The sequence below is a fragment of the Balaenoptera musculus genome, chromosome 17 (assembly GCF_009873245.2).
Source record: "Balaenoptera musculus isolate JJ_BM4_2016_0621 chromosome 17, mBalMus1.pri.v3, whole genome shotgun sequence".
NCBI classification, from domain to species: Eukaryota; Metazoa; Chordata; class Mammalia; order Artiodactyla; family Balaenopteridae; genus Balaenoptera; species Balaenoptera musculus.
Genome location: NC_045801.1, coordinates 15550839 through 15574707, shown reverse-complemented (window position 1 = coordinate 15574707; position 23869 = coordinate 15550839). Strand labels below are relative to the sequence as shown.

Below are 23869 nucleotides of genomic sequence, written 5' to 3'. Positions count from 1 at the left end.
CATAAATATACACATATACTACAGCAATTCACTTAATTATTAAATATTGGGTTGACCAAAAAGTTCATTCGGATTTTTCCATAAGAGGTTATGGAAAAACCCAAACGAACTTTTTGGCCAACCCAATATATGCATTCATGCAGAAATAACATCAATATTTTATTTATTAAAATTAGGCTTTCATAAAAATAAAAAATAGCAACACACATAGCAATATAATTCATAATTAATAATCTAGAGTTTATATTTTCTTACCACAGAAAGTTGTTTTAATGCTTTTAACACAAAGACAACCAACTCACCTAAATTTTAAATTCTGAATGATACAACTATACTATTGATATTTACCCTATAAAAGATTTAAAAGACAGACAAAACCAGTTTCTAGGGACCCAAAAAATCAGACTTCAAAAATTATCCTTAAAACACTTAGTTCTTTAACCGTTAAGTAATGAGACTGTATGATTCATTTATAAGCAACAATAGCATTTAATACAATAGAGCTACAGCAAAAATGAGGTTCCACTGTATTTCCACTGAATTTATTGAGAGTTTAAGATTTTCTATGTCTATCTCATTTCTCTAAAGAAAAGAGGGGCTCGTATTTTTACTTCTACTTTAAAGAGAAGGAACTGAAGTGAAGAAGATTAAACCATTCTAATGGATTATTGCATAGAATAAAGAAGAAATCCTACAATCTACTGTGCTAATTCAGTTCTAATCCTTACACAATTCGGCCATAAGTGGACTTAATTTCAAAAGCTCTCTTGAATACTGATGCTTGAAAATTTCTAAAACTTTTTAAAAAATCTCAATACTACTTATGGAGAATAAAAAAGAATGCCCTACAAATCTCAATGATATTTGTGGAGAAAAAAAAAAAAAAGAATGTCCTATCTGGTAATATAGAAATATTGTATTACTCAATTATTTACAAAATTGAAGAGAAGCTAAGTTTAATTTCCTCAATCTTCTTTCCCCTAGGCCTGTTGATTCCACTCCTTTAAAATATAATTCTTGTAGAGTATGGACCAAACAGCATGATGTACAAAAGTCTCCCAGGCACTTAAAGTTACAAGGTTGTAAAGATACCCAAAGAAACAGATTTCTGAAGAAGAAAACAGGCATGAAGAAGTATCTTTATATATGGAACCCAAAAAATCAGGAGCATTACTATAGAAGAGAAGCACTTGACAGCTATAGTGTATAAAAAAATAAATACAGCATCTTTAACATCAATGAATCATTAGAAATGAATCATTAGAAATGACCCCCCAAAAATCTGTTTGCCAATACATGTATTTATAAAGCATTTAAGTGCTTAATCATTTGGTTGAATTTAAGAACGCAAAGATCCTTCAAGCAGCATGAAAAGCCTCATATAAAGTCAAGGTCGGTTTGAAGGCAATGGACTATCCACTCCTTTCCTTTTTCCCATAGTTACATCAAATTTTATGTTAACAGGTGAGGTAGAAATTATAAATAAACCTAATACTAGTTGTCTTAAAGTTATACTTGGTTCATCACCTTAATATGATTAATCTATGCTAGAATTTTAATCAATTCTATCCTAATTAAATTGTAAGACAAATAATCCCCCCAAAACCCACTATAATATAAGTTATAAAAAGCAATCCCAATAATATAAAAATTTAATAAAAAACTATGAAATCAAAAGCTTAGTATGAACAGCAGCCAAGAATAAAGGTCAAGCCTACTATGAGAAGTTATATAGGAATTTGTTTACATGACTACAACTAGGGTAGCAGTTAAGAGAGTATACCGAACAGGAAAAACATCAAATGGCATGATAGAAAAGAAGAATGAAATATCTTCTTGACTTACTATCTTCAAACAGTCATAGCTATCCTACAATGTTTGGAGGCAATCAGTGTTTTGTTTTGTTTTGTTTTAAAAAAAAAAAAGGTGAAAAACATTCTTAAGATAATAATGTTCACTTATTTCCCTTTTCATAGATCCTACAGTTATATTATTTATGGATTTTAGTCTTAGCAGTCTATTAAAAAGCCTCTTTGGAAAATTTAACTGTTCTTGAATTATTTTGCAATTATCACAGGATAATATTTTTTGCCATATCTATTACTCTTAATCAGGTTTAAGCCAGTAGTTTAATTATTTATTTCAGTACTATATAAATAAAAAACGGGTGATACGTTCCTGAAACTGGATTTCAATGTAAACCAGAAAAACAAATATTACTGAATTAGAGTCAACCATCTCAGGCCTGGAAAAATAGTCCACTCTCAGTTACACTAATAATGAGACACAGGCCTGAGTAATACAAAATAGGAACATTACAATAATTTGACTCTAGAATGTGGTTGTTCTGTTTGTTTTGTCTTGTTGGTATCTGTATTTAAACACAGATATCTGTTACTTTAGATATTTATTTCAAAGAAATAATAAGACCATACTGTGAAGGTCTTATTCAGGATCTAAGAAACTACCCAGTTTCCCTATTCTGATATCTCTTCAAAATCTCCCTGCACCCCTCTTTATGCAAAATATATCATCTCAACACTTCCCTGTAGCAAGGACAGTCTTTCATCCTTTGAATATCTAAGGTCTGCCCAACTGAGGTGAAAAAAACAAATGATTATTAAGATGGTAGAATGAGAGGTACCAGCTGTCAATAAAGAGAATCTAAAATATTGAGTGTAAAAATGAAACAGAGAAGCTTTAATTCAGACAATCTATTCAAGAACACATCAAATCTTAAACTATAGCTTATAAATTCATCATAGTGGGGATTTCATTACAATTAGACTTTATTTACATTAACTATTTAAATAATCTAACCAACTCAAGGTTTTAGTAATTTCAGAAAAGGTAGTATGGTATGGTTGAATAAGTTTCTCATATTCACAGATATATAAAATAGCCAACTTGATTTTTATATACATAATAGGAAAATGTCATAATCAGTCAAAAAAACTAGCGTTTTGAAATTATATTTTAGAGGCTCTTACCAGACTACTTTGCTAAAGAATTATGTATCTAATGGGTGCTTATCACCTTCAAATTATGTGCATGCTACAGTATCTTCTGTGACTGCTTAAGGAGCAAGATACCTTCCTGCTGTGTGAACCCTGTGTTTCCTCAACCAGGTGAATGTCTAGACTTTCTGGATATCTGATCCCTATCAATCTGGACATAAGGTGAGACTACATACCAAAGAAAACCATTCTTGAATGAACCAATTTTAGATATTTTTTAAGCAAATTTTATAATCCATACTATGTAAATTATACTTTTATCCTTATTTTGAAACTAAATATTCTATTTGTATCCATCTATAGTACATGTGACCTCCAAAACACCGAAACAAAAAACAAAAACAAACAACAACAACAAAAAAAAACCCTGGCATCTCTCAAATATATTTCCCTCACATTCAATAGTCCTAAAATCATTCCATTTCTTTTTTGAGCGGTCTCCTACAAAATATCTAGAATTTATAGAACTTTTTAAAAGTTTGAGTCAGTGAAGAGAAGTGGATAGAGCACTGGGCAGTTTCAGAAGACTTGCATTTTCATCATGACTTTATAATCTGGATCCAATATTGGTTATCTAGTGACAAAAAGTGTCACAGAAGAGTAAGAAAGATAAATCAGCCATCCCCGAGACTAAACAATACTTGCAAGAAACAACCTTAAATTAAAATGACTTCAGCAAAGGAGAACTTTTTAACACTACGATGGAACAAAGACTGAAGGGTTCATTATTCACAGTATTCTGAATTGAAACTTAAATCATCTTTGGGTTAAATGGATAGACTGTATATCCAAACACCCTTTAAAACATTTTTGTATGGGAAAACTGGACAAGGAACTAATTAATAACATACACATGATGAGAACTGCTGATACAATGAAAGAACATTAGAAAATTTTACATACTTTATTCTTTAGTAAGAATGTTGAAACTAGAACAGGATAAAATAGACCCAATAAATATGTGTTTATTATTGTCAATGCTTTACCAAAAGTCTTGATGATTAATAGATATGATGCCTTAAAAATTGAGCTACAGTCTAATTAACCTGAAATATAGTTTAAAATAGCCTTGTTCATTATGATATTAATTAAAACTTTATAGCTACAATATGTAAATTATTAGGAAAATTTAGACCACATTAATTTCTTTATTAACTCAAAATAGAAGGGTTGAAAGAACTTACTGCAACAATCATAATTGCATTATCCAAAAAGCCAAACCCTATGAAAGGTATCGCATTGTGGATGAATACTGAAAAACATCAAAAACAGAAAAATATGTTTTAAGATTTCTATAATTTTAAAATGACAAAAACAGACCATATGATTAAACTCTCATAAATAGATTTGATTTAAGTTTTGGAATTTGCTTTCCATTCCCCATAGACAAAAGATTCTGCTTGTCCTCTGTTTATATACTTGGTGGAAGATATACTGGGGAAAAAACAAAATAAAAAACACATAACATGTAAAATTAATTGTGTTAGGCTTTTGTGTTTCCTTATTGGCAACGCACACACGTACAAATTACATACAGTTAATGACAGAACAAATAAATACATGAGTACCATGTTTTACCTGTTAAATTACTATTGACATCAATCTTTTTCTCTCTTAGACCTAACAACTGATACCATAAAATTGATCTCCATATTAGAAATAATAAAAAGTGTTCTGAATCAAATATCAGGGAAGCTATCTGGTCACTTACACTCACTAAACAATTTTTTAAACAAATGTTAGGAAAATGTGATTATCTCATCTGTCTTAGACATCTGTGTTCAAAGTCCTCTTTCCCCCATCAACACATCAGTATCCCTGATAGCTTTCACCAAATAAAACAAACAATATTTGATTTAAATGAAAATGTAACTTGATCTCTTCCTACCAAAGGCACATCTCACCCTACCTATCTAGTACATAATCTGAATGACCTGAGAAAACAGAAGTGTAACTAGGAAGAACTAATACCTATTTTAAAAATATATTTAGCTTCATTTTTTTTCCTATTTACATCTTCAGCACACTGCAAAATGCCTAGTGCACAGTAGATGCTCAATAAACATTAGTTAAATAAGTTGAGGACAACTAACTTGGAAAGGAAGAGAATTCCAGATTAAGAGAATTGAAGGAAGACTGTGAAACAGATTAAAAGCTGGGGATAGTTAAGACTTTATTCTAGTTATTCTATAAATTTGCCAAGGTATAGTCAACATCCATTCAACTGAGGACTTTTTAAAAATAAACATCAAGGCTCTGAGTTTTATACCACATCCAAAAAATAGTCCCTTAAACCAATTGGTTATATATGTGTTCAGTGCCTTTAGATCTTTTTTCTTTTAATACAGTTAAGTCCACAGAAAGTATAATTAAAATATAATCCAGAAGTTATGAAAATTTGATACCACTCTACCCCAATCAGGGAAGGCTAATAACCAGTAAAACAAGAAACATTTCTACCCACAAGCACTGTCGAAGACTAAGATCAAGGGGGAAAATAGTATATATCCTAGGTCATTTCAGAGTTCTTCTTGTTATCACATAAGAATGTCCCAGGTAAAAAGCAGCATCTTTTAAATTATAAAGCATATTGTTTTAAAAGTTATGAAAGATGATAAAAATCAAGTGGCACATTAATGAAATGGGATTTTTTAATTAAAGAGTCTAGACTTAGTTCTTTGACTTTTGCCTAGATCCAGCTGCTTAATGACCAGACATTCAAAATTTTATAATAATCAGCTTCTAAAACACATACAGAATTTCAAAAAAATATTACAGATTTGACATGTCAAAAGAATATAATGAAATTTTTAAAATTCACCATATGAAACATTTACAGTGAAAAGAGAGCTACTTAAATGTATATCTGGAGAGAAGACTCTCCAGACATCTCAATCATCTTTGAAATGTAAATATGGCAAAGTAACTATGAAACCTTTGGGATTACTAAACATTTTAGGGTTAATTTGATGGCATCTCTAAAACTGGCTAGTTATAAATATCTTAAAATTAGGTGTCAAGGTTATTAAACTAAGTTTAAGATTAGACTAATTGCTATCTTAGTAAAAACTTGGTCATAAAACCAAGGCATGTTGCTACACGGCTATAATAATTACCTGGAACTATAAAATATATTATGCTTTGATGTTTAGACCTAAGTAAATGTGTCCTGTAAATAAAAATTTATTTTCATTCCAAAGGAAAATTGTAAGTTTCAGAAAGTCAAATAAACACGTACTGGACACTCCACAGGGCACTTGAGATACAAAGATACTTGGTTACCAGCCCTCAAGAAGTTTGGGTATGATAACACAGCCATATAAGCAGGTAATTTCAATATGACCCCCAGAATGGTAATAGCATTATACAGTGCTATGGATATTGATTGTATGAATCCAGGCTAGAAGAATAAAAAAAGATTACCTGGGAAAGAAACATCTTAAAGAATTCTTAAATTGTTTTGATAGCTGGGAAAAGTTACTTATTTCTAATACAAATTATATTCTACCTCTGAGAGTAAAAAGAACTATTAAAAAGAACTGGCTACTAAATTTTAATTATATAAGTTTGCTCTCCAGCATGTAATGATATCCTACCAATTTCTTCAGTTTCCTTTGGGAAATATTATTCTCTAACTCAGTAGTTGTTAGCAAATCACATCTAATATTTAGCTTTAACTTACAACCTATTCAAATTCACTGCACCGCTAAATAATTCTCTTCTTCCACTGTCTTTATATTAAGATCCCAAACTATTTTACATTACTTTGGTATTAGCCCTTGAATATTTATTCCAATCATAATAAAGAAAGCACACCAGCAGCATTGTAAAGCTCTTCTTCCTGGTGGTTTAAAATGAACTTTACTGTCTTCATTATTACAAACAACAAATCAGAGTATTTTCCCCACCAAAGAAAATAGCCTAGAAATTCTAGTTCTGAAATTACCCAACTTAAATCCAAACTAAACATACCCTTTTTCTTGGGAATTAAGAAAACCTCTACTATAATTCTATCTCTAGATGGTAACAATATTTAAACAATAATAGATATGGTTAACAATCTTAGAAATTCCATAATACTGTAATATGTCTTAAACCAAGTTTACAAACTTTTTGCTTCAGCATAATAAATAAGATAATCCACTCTATCTGGAATGATTTAACTTACTGACTTCTGTACTATTAATGAGTAACACAGTTATTTCAAGTCCAAAAGACAGATGCACAAATATTTAACAATTATAGAACCATTACCATATCTCAGCTGTCCTGGGGTGGGTGGTAGAGCTTCCAATTTTTCTGAAGGGGAAAGAAAGGGTGTGGTCAAGAATTAGTTACTATAGCATGATTTCTTTTTTATTACAATGAAGAAAATACCAGCAGAATTACAAAGTGAGAGAATAGCAGAGTTTTTCATAAATTATCTTTAGGTTAATGGATCAAAGTTATCCATACAGGAAATATTACTTGGTATAGATTAAATTACAAAGCTAGAAAACAAAACTGAGCTTTAGTTACAGGCCTACCATGGACCCTATAGCCCTGAGTAAATCATTTGCTTTTTGGTTTTTTGTAAGTCCTTGTATCTATATAATGAGGCTGTTCACACAAATTACAGTGAAAAAAAAAAAAAACTTCAGAAATATAGCCACCCTTCTTGAAAATGGCAACCCTAAATGACTTAAGAAATACATACCCAAACAAACACTGATAATACTCAAGTAGACCTAGATGTCCTTTAAAAATAGGAAAATAATATTTTAAAGCAATGTATTACACCAGTAACTTCACCAGATTGTGTTATGTTCCTTAATTAATATCCCTAGATAATATACTGAATATTTTGAGTTTTGAAATCTATACTACTGGATAATTAGAATATTCTACACAATAAAATGACCCAAAAGAGTAGAGTATCATTCAACAAATAGCAATATTACTTATAATATATGTCATAGTAAACACAGAAAGTTTTCCCAAGTATATATATCAAAGTAAGTAACTTCAAGTGCCATCATTAAATCTAAAAATTAACAATTATTACAAAGAATCTACCTACCTAATCGCATAACAATAAACAACTCACCATTTATAAGTAAGAGTAAGCTATGGTAAAATGGCAGAGAATTCCACCTTCTTTATCCTCACTCAATCCAACAGAAGTAACTGATAACCTATACAGAAGAACCCAAACCATGGATCGCTCTGCTCTAAAGATTTAGTACAAACAACCGAAGGGTCCAAGGAAATTCATTACAAACTGGATATATATTTTCTAAAATATTTATTTATAATCTATGACAACATAAGAACTGAAGAATTTATTTTTTAAAAAGGAAAAAGCAAGTGAATCTCCATTAATAAGCTATATAAAAAGGAGTATGAATCATATTAGTAAATGTTATTTTACTAAAAAAGCATATAGTATCATAAAGACTTTACAATAAGAAATACGCTAAAACCTAGAGTTTAGGCAATTACTGAATTATTCAGAAACTTCTAAGAATGCAAGTTTAAGTTTTGTTTTTCCTTTCTTAGAACAGTTAAGAAATGAAGATATCCTAAAACTTTGTAGAATTTTACATCTGCTTAGAATATACTTTCCATTCTTTGACTAGCACTGTTACTTCAAAATCTACTTTGAAAGCATGCAAATAGTTTTCCAAATTTTTAACAAGAAATATAAGATATCACTGTACTTCCACAGAGTTTTCTGGTGAAGTAAACATGCAAAAGTGGTTACATACCAGAACTATTTCCTAGTTGCATTACTCTCATCATCACTACAGTTCTGACACTGTGAGGAGAAGTCCTTGTCAGTTGACTGGAACATCTTGAAATACCTAAAAATTCAACAAGCAGGACCTTCCCAGTATAATGAGAATATACAGAGTCCTTGCTTTTCCTTCTTCAAATTCCTTACATATTGAGCAAAATATTTAAAATATTTTACAACTCCTAAGACAAAAGGATAAGGGCTAGGCAAATGTATAACGTGTAGCGGTAAAGAGGAAAAAAAAAATCAAATAATGTAACCAGTATTCCTAATCTGTCTTTCCAAGTACACATAAGGATTAAAAAATTAAAGGTAATGAAAAATAATGTTTTTTAAAGATAGAGAAAAAGGAAGAAATATAAAGTAAAGGAGACAGAGCAAGGAAGAAAACCACTGGCACAGAGATTAAAGTAAAATCAAAGCACAGATTTTTGCCTCCTGCATCATAAAGAACCTAAGGAGTAATAAGAGTAAATATGAAAGGAACATTTCCTAGAAAGTGAAAATTTTAATGGAAAGTATCTATCAAAAATTGTGAATCATAAATTGATCAGTTTGAGGATTCTGACACTATAAATTATCTTCTTTACTACGTTAACTGAAAGAAAGTAAAATACATATCAGAAGTTAAAGGGCTTCCCTGGTGGCGCAGTGGTTAAGAATCTGCCATCCAATGCAGGAGACACGGGTTCGAGCCCTGGTCCGGGAAGATCCCACATGCCGCGGAGCAACTAAGCCCGTGCGTCACAACTACTGAGCCTGCGCTCTAGAGCCCACGAGCCACAACTACTGAGCCCGCGTGCCACAACTACTGAAGCCCGCGTACCTAGAGCCCGTGCTCTGCAACGAGAGAAGCCACACAATGAGAAGCCCACGCACAGCAACGAAGAGTAGCCCCCTCTCACTGCAACTAGAGACGGCCCGTGAGCAGCAACAAAGACCCAACGCAGCCAAAAATAAAACCAATAAAATAAATAAATTTTAAAAATAATTAAAAAAAAAAAGTTAAAAACATTAGATGTATAACACACAGCAAAACTCAATCTTGGAAATAAGCCCAAGGTTTCAGCAATCTATACAAGTTTTAAAATGTCATGGCTGCCAATTTAACCCCACTGAAAATAGTCATAATAAGCCCCAAAGCTTTATTTCCCTACATATACATCTTAACCATAAAATTTTTCTTCTGACATATGGTAAACTATGTACACTTACATGGAAATGTATTCTAATCTACTGTTTTATTAAGCAGACTTTGGAGTTAGAAAAACCAGTTCTTTCAGTTACTCTGTGTGTGTATGTATGTGTTACATGCATCATAATTTCTCTCTTCTTTTCTAAATATTTTAAAAGAAGATGACTATTAAGATTGTACATCACCACACCATATTCTCCAACCATTTTTAGCTTAAGAAATCCTGGTTCTACTTCCAATACTGGCTGAATAATCTTCTATCAGACCAATCCTCCTGCACAGAACAACTATAACTATAAATAAATATCTGAAAGCACTGGAAAATGACCAAAAGTAGGTTGATTCTGGAGAGGAATCAACACTTAGAAGAAAGAATGGAACTAAATGAGTTACCCATTTAACTCAGCTTTTGGCCTACTCCACAACATGTAGACCAACTAAATCTCTTAATAAAAAAACTTCAGTCTTTCTGGCCTAAAGAAGTAGTGGGCAGATAAAAAGAAACAAAATTGAGTTATTTGTAGTGAGGTGGATGGACCTAGAGACTGTCATACAGAGTGAAGTAAGTCAGAGAAAAATAAATACCATATGCTAACACATATATATGGAATCTAAAAAAGAAAAAAAAAGAAAAAAAGGTTCTGAAGAACCTAGGGGCAGGAAAGGAATAAAGACACAGACGTAGAGAATGGACTTGAGGACATGGGTAGGGGGACAGGTAAGCTGGAACGAAGTGAGAGAGTGGCATGGACTTATATATACTACCAAATGTAAAATAGATAGCTAGAGGGAAGCAGCTGCATAGCATGGGGAGATCAGCTCGGTGCTTTGTGACCACCTAGAGGGGTGGGATAGGGAGGATGGGAGGGAGACCTAAGAGGGAGGAGATATGGGGATATATGTATGTGTATAGCTGATTCACTTTGTTATAAAGTAGAAACTAACACACCATTGTAAAGCAATTATACTCCAATAAAGATGTTAAAAAAAAAAAGAAGTAGTGGGCAGGGTGCAAGGTAACCAAAGCCACTGGAAAGTGAGAGGGGAGTCCTGGAAAGAATAAAGTCAGAAAGGAGGAGCCCTAAATTCTGTATACACATTTGGTTCAAATATATGGCTGACCTGTAAACCACGCTTGTGCAGGGAAAACTCCAAAAATCTCAGTTAAAGGTAAAATAACTGAAGATTTGAGCTGCAGCCCAAGAGACAGAGTTTGCAATTTGAGCCTAACAATTAACTGCATGCTAAAACAAATAAACAAAAGTCAATATTTTTCAGAAGAATGAAACAGGATGCAGAGTCTCTGCAACATAATAATCATAGCAATGACTAGGATACAATCCAAAATTACTACACAAACAGGAAAACCTGACTCATTTTCAGGATAAAAAACAATAGAGACCAATTCAAAAGTGACTCAAATATGCATATGTATGTATAACTGTATCACATTGCTGTACACCAGAAACTAACACAACATTGTAAATCAACTATACTTCAATTTTTTAAAAAGTGACTCAAATGTTAGAAATAGCAGACAAGCTCTTGCGAGAGCACCAGAATCACAACTGGCTGCTGGACAATCATCGACAGGAAGACACTGGACTTCACCAAGGAGGATACCCCACGTCCAAGAACAGAGGAGAAGCCACAGTGAGACGGTAGGAGGGGTGCACTCAGAGTAAAATCAAATCCCATAACTGCTGGGTGGGTGACTCACAGACTGGCGAACACTTATACCACAGAAGTCCACCCACTGGAGTGAAGGTTCTGAGCCCCACATCAGGCTTCCCAACCTGGGGGTCTGGCAACGGGAGGAGGAATTCCTAGAGAATCAGACTTTGAAGTCTAGTGGGAATTGATTGCAGGACTTCGACAGGACTGGGGGAAACAGAGACCCCACTCTTGGAGGGCGCACACGGAATAGTGTGTGCATCGGGACGTGGGGGAAGGAGCAGTGACCCTGGGGGAGACTGAACCAGACCTACCTGCTAGTGTTGGAGGGTCTCCTGCAGAGGTGGGGGCTGGCTCTGTTTCACCGTGGGGACAAGGACACTGGCAGCGGAGGTTCTGGGAAGTTCTCCTTGGCGTGAGCCCTCCCAGAGTCTGCCATTAGCCCCACCAAAGAGCCCAGGTAGGCTCCAGTGTTGGAGCCTCAGGCAAAACAACCAAGAGGGAGGTAACCCAGCCCCACCCATCAACAGTCAAGTGGATTAAAGTTTTACTGAGCTCTGACGCCACAGCAACAGTCAGCTCTACCCACCACCAGAGCCTCCCATCAAGCCTCTTAGATAGCCTCAACCACCAGAGGGCAGACAGCAGAAGCAAGAAAAACTACAATCCTGCAGCCTGTGGAACAAAAACCACAGTTACAGAAAGATAGACAAGATGAAAAGGCAGAGGGCTATATACCAGATGAAGGAACAAGAAAAAATCCCAGAAAAACAACTAAATGAAGTGGAGATAGGCAACCTTCCAGAAAAAGAATTCAGAATAATGATAGTGAACATGATCCAGGACCTCGGAATAAGAATGGAGGCAAAGATTGAGAAGATGCAAGAAATGATTAACAAAGATCTAGAAGAATTAAAGAACAAACAAACAGAGATGACCAATACAATAACTGAAATGAAAATTACACTAGAAGGAATCAATAGCAGAATAACTGAGGCAGAAGAACGGATAAGTGACCTGGAAGACAGAATGGTGGAATTCACTGCTGTGGAACAGACTAAAGAAAAAGGAATGAAAAGAAATGAAGACAGCCTAAGAGACCTCTGGGACAACATTAAACATGACAACATTTGCATTATAGGGGTCTCAGAAGGAAAAGAGAGAGAGAAAGGACCAGAGAAAATATTTGAAGAGATTATAGTCGAAAACTTCCCTAACATGGGAAAGGAAATAGCCACCCAAGTCCAGGAAGTGCAGAGAATCCCATACAGGATAAACCCAAGGAGAAACACGCCGAGACACATAGTAATCAAAGTGGCAAAAATTAAAGACAAAGAGGTGAAGGAGAACGAAGATGGCGGAGTAGAAGGACGTGCTCTCACTCCCTCTTGCGAGAGCACCAGAATCACAACTGGCTGCTGGACAATCATTGACAGGAAGACCCTGGACTTCACCAAGGAGGATACCCCACGTCCAAGGACAGAGGAGAAGCCACAGTGAGACGGTAGGAGGGGCGCAATCAGAGTAAAATCAAATCCCATAACTGCTGGGTGGGTGGCTCACAGACTGGCGAACACTTATACCACAGAAGTCCACCCACTGGAGTGAAGGTTCTGAGCCCCACGTCAGGCTTCCCAACCTGGGGGTCCGGCTACGGGAGGAGGAATTCCTACAGAATCAGACTTTGAAGCCTCGTGGGAATTGATTGCAGGACTTTGACAGGACTGGGGGAAACAGAGACCCCACTCTTGGAGGGCACACACAAAGTAATGTGTGCATCGGGACCCAGGGGAAGGAGCAGTGACCCTGGGGGAGACTGAACCAGACCTACCTGCTGGTGTTGGGGGGTCCCCTGCAGAGGCGAGTGGTGGCTCTGTTTCACCGTGGGGATAAGGACACTGGCAGCAGAGGTTCTGGGAAGTTCTCCTTGGCGTGAGCCCTCCCAGAGTCTGCCATTAACCCCACCAAAGAGCACGGGTAGGCTCCAGTGTTGGGTTGCCTCAGGCAAAACAACCAACAGGGAGGGAACCCAGCCCCACCCATCAACAGTCAAGTGGATTAAGGTTTTACTGAGCTCTGACCGCCACAGCAACAGGGAGGGAACCCAGCCCCACCCATCAACAGTCAAGTGGATTAAGGTTTTACTGAGCTCTGACCGCCACAGCAACAGTCAGCTCTACCCACCACCAGAGCCTCCCATCAAGCCTCTTAGATAGCCTCAACCACCAGAGGGCAGACAAAAGAAGCAAGAAAAACTACAATCCTGCAGCCTGTGGACCAAAAACCACAGTTATAGAAAGATAGAGAAGATGAAAAGGCAGAGGGCTATGTACCAGATGAAGGAACAAGAAAAAAACCCAGAAAAACAACTAAATGAAGTGGAGATAGGCAACCTTCCAGAAAAAGAATTCAGAATAATGATAGTGAAGATGATCCAGGACCTCGGAATAAGAATGGAGGCAAAGATTGAGAAGATGCAAGAAATGATTAACAAAGACCTAGAAGAATTAAAGAACAAACAAACAGAGATGACCAATACAATAACTGAAATGAAAACTACACTAGAAGGAATCAATAGCAGAATAACTGAGGCAGAAGAACGGATAAGTGACCTGGAAGACAGAATGGTGGAATTCACTGCTGCGGAACAGACTAAAGAAAAAAGAATGAAAAGAAATGAAGACAGCCTAAGAGACCTCTGGGACAACATTACACGCAGCAACATTTGCGTTATAGGGGTCCCAGAAGGAAAAGAGAGAGACAAAGGACCAGAGAAAATATTTGAAGAGATTATAGTCGAAAACTTCCCTAACATGGGAAAGGAAATAGCCACCCAAGTCCAGGAAGCGCAGAAAGTCCCATACAGAATAAACCCAAGGAGAAACACGCCGAGACACATAGTAATCAAAGTGGCAAAAATTAAAGACAAAGAAAAATTATTGAAAGCAGCAAGGGAAAAACGACAAATAACATACAAGGGAACTCCCATAAGGTTAACAGCTGATTTCTCAGCAGAAACTCTGCAAGCCAGAAGGGAGTGGCATGATATACTTAAAGTGATGAAAGGGAAGAACCTACAACCAAGATTACTCTACCCGGCAAGGATCTCATTTAGATTTGATGGAGAAATCAAAAGCTTTACAGACAAGCAAAAGCTAAGAGAATTCAGCACCACCAAACCAGCTCTACAACAAATGCTAAAGGAACTTCTCTAAGTGGGAAACACAAGAGAAGAAAAGGACCTACAAAAACAAACCCAAAACAATTAAGAAAATGGTCATAGGAACATACATATCGATAATTACCTTAAACGTGAATGCATTAAATGCCCCAACCAAAAGACACAGGCTTGCTGAATGGATACAAAAACAAGACCCATATATATGCTGTCTACAAGAGACCCACTTTAGACCTAGGGACACATACAGACTGAAAGTGAGGGGATGGAAAAAGATATTCCATGCAAATGGAAATCAAAAGAAAGCTGGAGTAGCTATACTCATATCAGATAAAATAGACTTTAAAATAAAGAATGTTACAAGAGACAAGGAAGGACACTACATAATGATCCAGGGATCAATCCAAGAAGAAGATATAACAATTATAAATATATATGCACCCAACATAGGAGCACCTCAATACATAAGGCAACTGCTAACAGCTATAAAAGAGGAAATCGACAGTAACACAATAATAGTGGGGGACTTTAACACTTCACTTACACCAATGGACAGATCATCCAAAATGAAAATAAATAAGGAAACAGAAGCTTTAAATGACAGAATAGACCAGATAGATTTAATTGATATATATAGGACATTCCATCCAAAAACAGCAGATTACACGTTCTTCTCAAGTGCGCACGGAACATTCTCCAGGATAGATCACATCTTGGGTCACAAATCAAGCCTCAGTAAATTTAAGAAAATTGAAATCATATCAAGCATCTTTTCTGACCACAACGCTATGAGATTAGAAATGAATTACAGGGAAAAAAACGAAAAAAAGACAAACACATGGAGGCTAAACAATACGTTACTAAATACCCAAGAGATCACTGAAGAAATCAAAGAGGAAATCAAAAAATACCTAGAGACAAATGACAATGAAAACACGACGACCCAAAACCTATGGAATGCAGCAAAAGCGGTTCTAAGAGGGAAGTTTATAGCTATACAAGCCTACCTAAAGAAACAAGAAAAATCTCAAGTAAACAATCTAACCTTACACCTAAAGAAACTAGAGAAAGAAGAACAAACAAAACCCAAAGTTAGCAGAAGGAAAGAAATCAAAAACATCAGAGCAGAAATAAATAAATAGAAACAAAGAAAACAATAGCAAAGATCAATAAAACTAAAAGTTGGTTCTTTGAGAAGATAAACAAAATTGATAAGCCATTAGCCAGACTCATCAAGAAAAAGAGGGAGAGGACTCAAATCAATAAAATCAGAAATGAAAAAGGAGAAGTTACAACAGACACCACAGAAATACAAAGCATCCTAAGAGACTACTACAAGCAACTTTATGCCAAAAAAATGGACAACCTGGAAGAAATGGACAAATTCTTAGAAAGGTATAACCTTCCAAGACTGAATCAGGAAGAAACAGAAAATATGAACAGACCAATCACAAGTAATGAAATTGAAACTGTGATTAAAAATCTTCCAACAAACAAAAGTCCAGGACCAGATGGCTTCACAGGTGAATTCTATCAAAAATTTAGAGAAGAGCTAACACCCATCCTTCTCAAACTCTTCCAAAAAATTGCAGAGGAAGGAACACTCCCAAACTCATTCTATGAGGCCACCATCACCCTGATACCAAAACCAGACAAAGACACTACAAAAAAAGAAAATGACAGACCAATATCACTGATGAATATAGATGCAAAAATCCTCAACAAAATACTAGCAAACAAAATCCAACAATACATTAAAAGGATCATACACCTCGATCAAGTGGGATTTATCCCAGGGATGCAAGGATTCTTCAATATACGCAAATCAATCAATGTGATACACCATATTAACAAATTGAAGAATAAAAACCATATGATCATCTCAATAGATGCAGAAAAAGCTTTTGACAAAATTCAACACCCATTTATGATAAAAACTCTCCAGAAAGTGGGCATAGAGGGAACCTACCTCAACATAATAAAGGCCATATATGACAAACCCACAGCAAACATCATTCTCAACGGTGAAAAACTGAAAGCATTTCCTCTAAGATCAGGAACGAGACAAGGATGTCCACTCTCACCACTATTATTCAACATAGTTCTGGAAGTCCTAGCCACGGCAATCAGAGAAGAAAAAGAAATAAAAGGAATACAAATTGGAAAAGAAGAAGTAAAACTGTCACTGTTTGCGGATGACATGATACTATACATAGAGAATCCTAAAACTGCCACCAGAAAACTGCTACAGCTAATTAATGAATATGGTAAAGTTGCAGGATACAAAATTAATGCACAGAAATCTCTTGCATTCCTATACACTAATGATGAAAAATCTGAAAGAGAAATTATGGAAACACTCCCATTTACCACTGCAACAAAAAGAATAAAATACCTAAGAATAAACCTACCTAGGGAGACAAAAGACCTGTATGCAGAAAACTATAAGACACTGATGAAAGAAATTAAAGATGATACCAACAGATGGAGAGATATACCATGTTCTTGGATTGGAAGAATCAACATTGTGAAAATGACTATACTACCCAAAGCAATCTACAGATTCAATGCAATCCCTATCAAATTACCAATGGCATTTTTTACGGAGCTAGAACAAATCATCTTAAAATTTGTATGGAGACACAAAAGACCCCGAATAGCCAAAGCAGTCTTGAGGCAAAAAAAAAAATGGAGCTGGAGGAATCAGACTCCCTGACTTCAGACTCTACTACAAAGCTACAGTAATCAAGACAATATGGTACTGGCACAAAAACAGAAACATAGATCAATGGAACAAGATAGAAAGCGCAGAGATTAACCCACGCACCTATGGTCAACTAATCTATGACAAAGGAGGCAAAGATATACAATGGAGAAAAGACAGTCTCTTCAATAAGTGGTGCTGGGAAAACTGGACAGCTACATGTAAAAGAATGAAATTAGAATACTCCCCAACACCATACACAAAAATAAACTCAAAATGGATTAGAGACCTAAATATAAGACTGGACACTATAAAACTCTTAGAGGAAAACATAGGAAGAACACTCTTTGACATAAATCACAGCAAGATCTTTTTTGATCCACCTCCTAGAGTAATGGAAATAAAAACAAAAATAAACAAGTGGGACCTAATGAAACTTCAAAGCTTTTGCACAGCAAAGGAAACCATAAACAAGACGAAAAGACAACCCTCAGAATGGGAGAAAATATTTGCAAATGAATCAACAGACAAAGGATTAATCTCCAAAATATATAAACAGCTCATTCAGCTCAATGTCAAAGAAACAAACACCCCAATCCAAAAATGGGCAGAAGACCTAAATAGACATTTCTCCAAAGAAGACATACAGACAGCCACGAAGCACATGAAAAGATGCTCAACATCACTAATTATTAGAGAAATGCAAATCAAAACTACAATGAGGTATCACCTCACTCCTGTTAGAATGGGCATCATCAGAAAATCTACAAACAACAAATGCTGGAGAGGGTGTGGAGAAAAGGGAACCCTCTTGCACTGTTGGTGGGAATGTAAACTGATACAGCCACTATGGAGAACAATATGGAGGTTCCTTAAAAAACTAAAAATACAATTACCATATGACCCAGCAATCCCACTACTGGGCATATACCCAGAGAAAACCGTAATTCAAAAAGACACATGCACCCGAATGTTCATTGCAGCACTATTTACAATAGCCAGGTCATGGAAGCAACCTAAATGCCCATCAACAGACGAATGGATAAAGAAGTTGTGGTACATATATACAATGGAATATTACTCAGCCGTAAAAAGGAACGAAATTGAGTCATTTGTTGAGACGTGGATGGATCTAGAGAGTGTCATACAGAGTGAAGTAAGTCAGAAAGAGAAAAACAAATATCGTATAATAACGCATGTATGTGGAACCTAGAAAAATGGTACAGATGAGCCAGTTTGCAGGGCAGAAGTTGAGACACAGATGTAGAGAACGGACATATGGACACCAAGGGGGGAAAACTGCGGTGAGGTGGGGATGGGGGTGTGCTGAATTGGGCGACTGGGATTGACATGTATACACTGATGTGTATAAAATTGATGCCTAATAAGAACCTGCAGTATAAAAAAACAAACAAAACAACTAATACTAAACTTTCATTGGGTTATTTGTATGGAAATATGTTAATATAAATGTTTCAGACATTACATGAAATTTCTAAAAATCTTATATTTGTATTTGTATGGAAATATGTATGGAAATATGTTAATATAAATGTTTCAGACATTACATGAAATTTCTAAAAATCTTATATTTGTATTTGTATGGAAATATGTATGGAAATATGTTAATATAAATGTTTCAGACATTACATGAAATTTCTAAAAATCTTATATGTTCTGGTATAATGTTATAAGTAATAATCCTAGTTATTACTTTAAAATGTATATCTCAGAAATAACTAATTTTCTTGTCAACTGCATTATTATGAAGTTTCATCAAATCTTTAACCGTGGTCATTTTTAAGTCTTTTGTCATTTACAGACAGTTCTGGGTGTACTCTGATGATTTTGCAAATATGTTCCTATAAAAGGGTTTCATCTTCAAGAAATTCATGGAAAAGACTCTGACAAGTACAGGTTCCTGGTAACTGACTGTACTGCTGAACTGAATGAATAAGCATTTTCAGAACTCTAATGAAAAACTGATGAACTCATAAAAGTGCTAACAAAATATCAAGATGAAAAAAAAAATGAATTACATGGGACTGAGTGAACTGATGAGGATGAGTATAATTTTTGTGACTTTCTGTCTGAATTAAAAAAAAAAAAATCCCACAAGGACTCAGAGGCAAAGAGTATACAAATCAATTTTCACTGCAAAGTAAAGGAGCTGTTACAGTGGAGGATTACTGGACTGAATGTCAATATTATGACATAGTATGAGTGTGTTTCATGTGTGGTAATTGCAATCATTGTTGCTTTTGTTGTGGTCATCCATGTACAATGCTTGCTGTCAGTCTATTTATCTCTTGTAAAAATAAAATACAGTGTGTGTGTGTGAAAAAAAAAAGAATGTGGTAGAACCAACAAAGCTGGTTTCTGTGGAAAGCCAAGATCATTCACCTAAAGATGCCTGGCCTCCCAGTAGCCCGCCCTGATTTTCTTAGCCCAAAGGACTCTGTCCTCTGAAATCCTCTGGAGCACTTAATTTTGTACTTACGGCACTCTGAAAAAAAATTTTTTTATTGTATTGCAAAAAAAAAAAAAAAGAAATAGCAGACAAGGAATTTAGAGTAGTAATTAAAATTATATTTGAAGATGTAAAAAAAAATAAATGCTCAAATAGAAATGATAAAAAACACACTGAAGTTCCAGAACTGAAATATATAACATCTGAAATTTTAAAATTAACTGGATAGGCTTAAAAACATAATGAAGGTGATAGAAGAAGCAATTAATGAACATAATGATAGATCAGTAAAATTACCCAATCTGAAAAACAGAGAATAAAAGGACTGAAAAATAGTAAACCAGAGTCTCAGGGACCTGAGGGTAAATATCAAAAGGTCAATATATGCATTGGAACTGGAACTGGAGTTCCAGAAGGTGAGGAGAAAGAAAAGGACCAAAAAAACTTTTAAAATAAATAATGGCTAAAACTTTCTCAAAGTTGGGGGGACGACAAAAATTTCAAAAGATTCAGGAAGTTCAGTGAACCCCTAGTAGGATAAATATAAAGAAAACCAATGACAAAGAAAAAAATATATTGAAAGCAGTCAGGAAAAAAATGACACATTAAGTAAAAGAAAACAATGATTTGAATATACGGAAAGAAAAAGAAAGCTGTCAGTCCAGTATTGCATATCCAGAAAAATATCCTTATCCTTCACGAATGAAGGCAAACTGTATCTCAGTTAAACTAAAACTATGAAAAAATGTGTTGCCAGCCAATCTGCAAAACAGGAAATGCAGAAGAAACTTCTTCAGATGGAAGGAAATACCAGTTGGAAAGTAAAATATTCAGGGAAGAATGAAGAGCATCAGAAATGGTAAATACTGAATAAATATAAAAAACTACTTTTTTCCTAGTAATTTAAGTAAACCCGATTGTCCAAAGCAAAAATTACAACACTGCCTTGTGGAGTTTATAACATATGTAGATGTAATACATATGACATCAAAGCATAAAGGATGAAGGAGGTTACAAATGGACCAATTTGGAAATACGGTTGCAATATTTCTACAATGTATATGAAGTGGTACGAAGGCTCTAAGTGCTATTAGCTCTAAGCAGTCTGAAAACAGTTAAGAATGCATATTTGCAATTCCTAGAGCAACCATACATACAGACAAAATGCATTAAGGACATAGTTAGAAAGCTAAATAAATAATGTGAAGGGAATTCTAAAACATATTAAGCCAAAAGAATGCAGGAAATGAGAACAGAAGAACAAAAAACAGAGGGACAAGCAGAAACCAAATAGTAAAATAGTAAACCTACATCCAACTATATCGGTAATTACTTTCAATGTTAATGGACTAAACAATCCAATTAAAAGGCATAGATTGTCAAAATGGATAAAAAAGTAAGACCCAACTATGATATCTGCAAGAATTACACTTTAATAGGTTGAAAGTAAATGAATGGTACAAGATACATTATACAAACAGTAAGCTTATAAAGGCTGGAGTGGCTATATTAATAACAGATAAAGTAGACTTAAAGACAGTATTACCAGAACCAGGGACATTTCAAAATGGTAAGAGTCAATTCATCAAAAGGCATAATAACAATTTGTTTATGCCTAATAACAGAGCTTTAAAATGCACAATGCGGACTTCTCTGGTGGCGCAATGGTTAAGAATCCACCTGCCAATGCAGGGGACACAGGTTCAATCCCTGGTCTGGGAAGATCCCACATGCTGTGGAGCAACTAAGCCCATGAGCCACAACTACTGAGCCCGCGCGCTGCAACTACTGAAACCCACGAGCTCTAGGGCCCGCGTGCCACAACTACTGAGCCTGCATGCTGCAACTACTGAAGCCTGCGCCCCTAGAGCCCGTGCTCCTCAACAGGAGAAGCCGCTGCAATGAGAAGCCGGCACACTGCAATGAAGAGTAGTCCCTGCTGGCAGCAACTAGAGAAAGCCGATGCGCAGCAACGAAGACCCAATGCAACCAAAATAAAAAGAAAAACAAACAAAACCCAAAATGCATGATGCAAAATATGACAAAATTAAAGGGAAAATAAACATTTCCACAATCACACTTGGAGATACAAAAACTTCTCTCTCAGTAACTGACAGAACACTAGGGGAAAATATCAGTAAAAAACACATTATCTGAACACTACCAACCACCTTGATTCAACTGATATTTAAACATTTACACTCAACAACTACAGAATGCATATTCTTTTCAATTGTAGATGGTACATTCATCAAGATAGACCATATGCTGATCCACAAAACAGGCGTTAATAAATTAATGATTAAAGTTGTAAAGAATATGTTCTCTGACCAAAATGGAACCCATAACAATAAGATATCTAGGAAAAAAATTTAGAAATTAAATAACATCTTCTAAATACATGGGCCAAAGAAGAAATCAAAAAGGAAATTAGAAAATATTTTTCAAACTGAATCACAATGAAAATACAGCATATCAAAATTTGTCAAAACAGCTAAGTGAATGCTTAGAGGGAAACTTCTAGTTTTAAGTACTAATATTAAAAACAAAGGGCTAAAATGAACAACCTATGGTACTATCTTAAGAAGCTAGGAAAAAGAGAACAAGGGAAACCAAAAGTAAGTAGCAGAAAGAAGGAAATAGTAACAAAAAGAGCTGAAATCAATGAATAAAAAACAAACAATAAAGGAAATAGACAAAGCCTAAAGTTGGTTCTTTGAAAAGATCAACAAAATTAAAAACCCTTAGGTACACCAATCAAGAAAGAGAGAACACAAATTACTAATATCAGGAATGAAACAGGGGACATCACTACAGATCCTACAGACATTCAAATGAGAATATTACAAATAACTTTATGCCAACATATTCAACAACTTAGATGAAATGAACAAATTCCTTGAAAAATACAACTTACTAAAACTGATACAAGATGAAACAAAAAATCTGAACAGCTCTATCTAGTAGCAAAATCAAATTTGTTACCAAGCACCTTTCCATAACATTCACACTAAAAAACCTTCTAGGCCCAGATGGTTTCACTAATGAGTTTTATCAAATATTAATGAAGAGCAAACACCAACCCTAGACAAACTTATAATCTCTTTCAGAAAAACAGAAAATGAGGAAATACTTCCCAACTCATTTTATGAGGCCAGAATAGTCCTAAATATAAAATCTAACCAAGAAATTACAAAAAAGAGAAAACTACAGACCAATATCCCTCATGAACACAGACAGAAAAAATTTTAATGGAATGATAACTGTTTTGCTTTCCCAAAGTGTGTTTATTCACAATAGTGGCAAAAAACAACTAACATCCAGACTTCCTTACATTTTTCCCTTTCTGATATTTCTCATTGTTTGAAGGAGTTGTGCTTAACAGGGTTCCATGTTTAGAAACATATAGATTAGGAAAATTATTTGTATGTGTCTATGAGATAGTATTTACAAATAAAATTTTTTTCCTTTTGATTTCACAGTTAAAAGTCTTTGTTGGAGGGAGAGTAAATAAGACAGTTCTTGCAAACTGCTAATTTATACCATACCAAATCAAATAAAAATTATTTTAAGTGGGACTATCTCTCCTTCTGATCTGTCCTTGAGAACATAAATATATTCAATTATTGTATAGACAAATCTTTTCCGAATTAAAAAGCACCTAAGATATTCATTATAAATCCTGAAAACATAAGAAAGCACTTTCCATGTTTAAATATAAAAATTTTCAACGCTTTCAACATTTTGTTTTGCTTCAGTAACCCAGGAAGATTAGAGAAAACAGTTTAAAACATTTAAAGCAATTTCACTTTTATTAAATGAAATTCTAATTTTTTAGAATGTACAAAGAATGAG

General features: G+C 34.9%; 1 protein-coding gene across 1 annotated transcript in view; it reads right to left on the bottom strand.

Moving 5' to 3' along the window:
• Positions 1–23869, bottom strand: part of TMEM65 (transmembrane protein 65) — a 55217-nt gene that overhangs the window by 8291 nt on the left and 23057 nt on the right. Inside the window, exons 2-3 of the mRNA XM_036830674.1 lie at positions 7272–7316; positions 4202–4269 (exon numbers count right to left, since the gene is read on the bottom strand). Coding sequence (XP_036686569.1) covers positions 4202–4269; positions 7272–7316 — 113 coding nt within the window. The remainder of the gene's footprint in view (positions 1–4201; positions 4270–7271; positions 7317–23869) is intronic.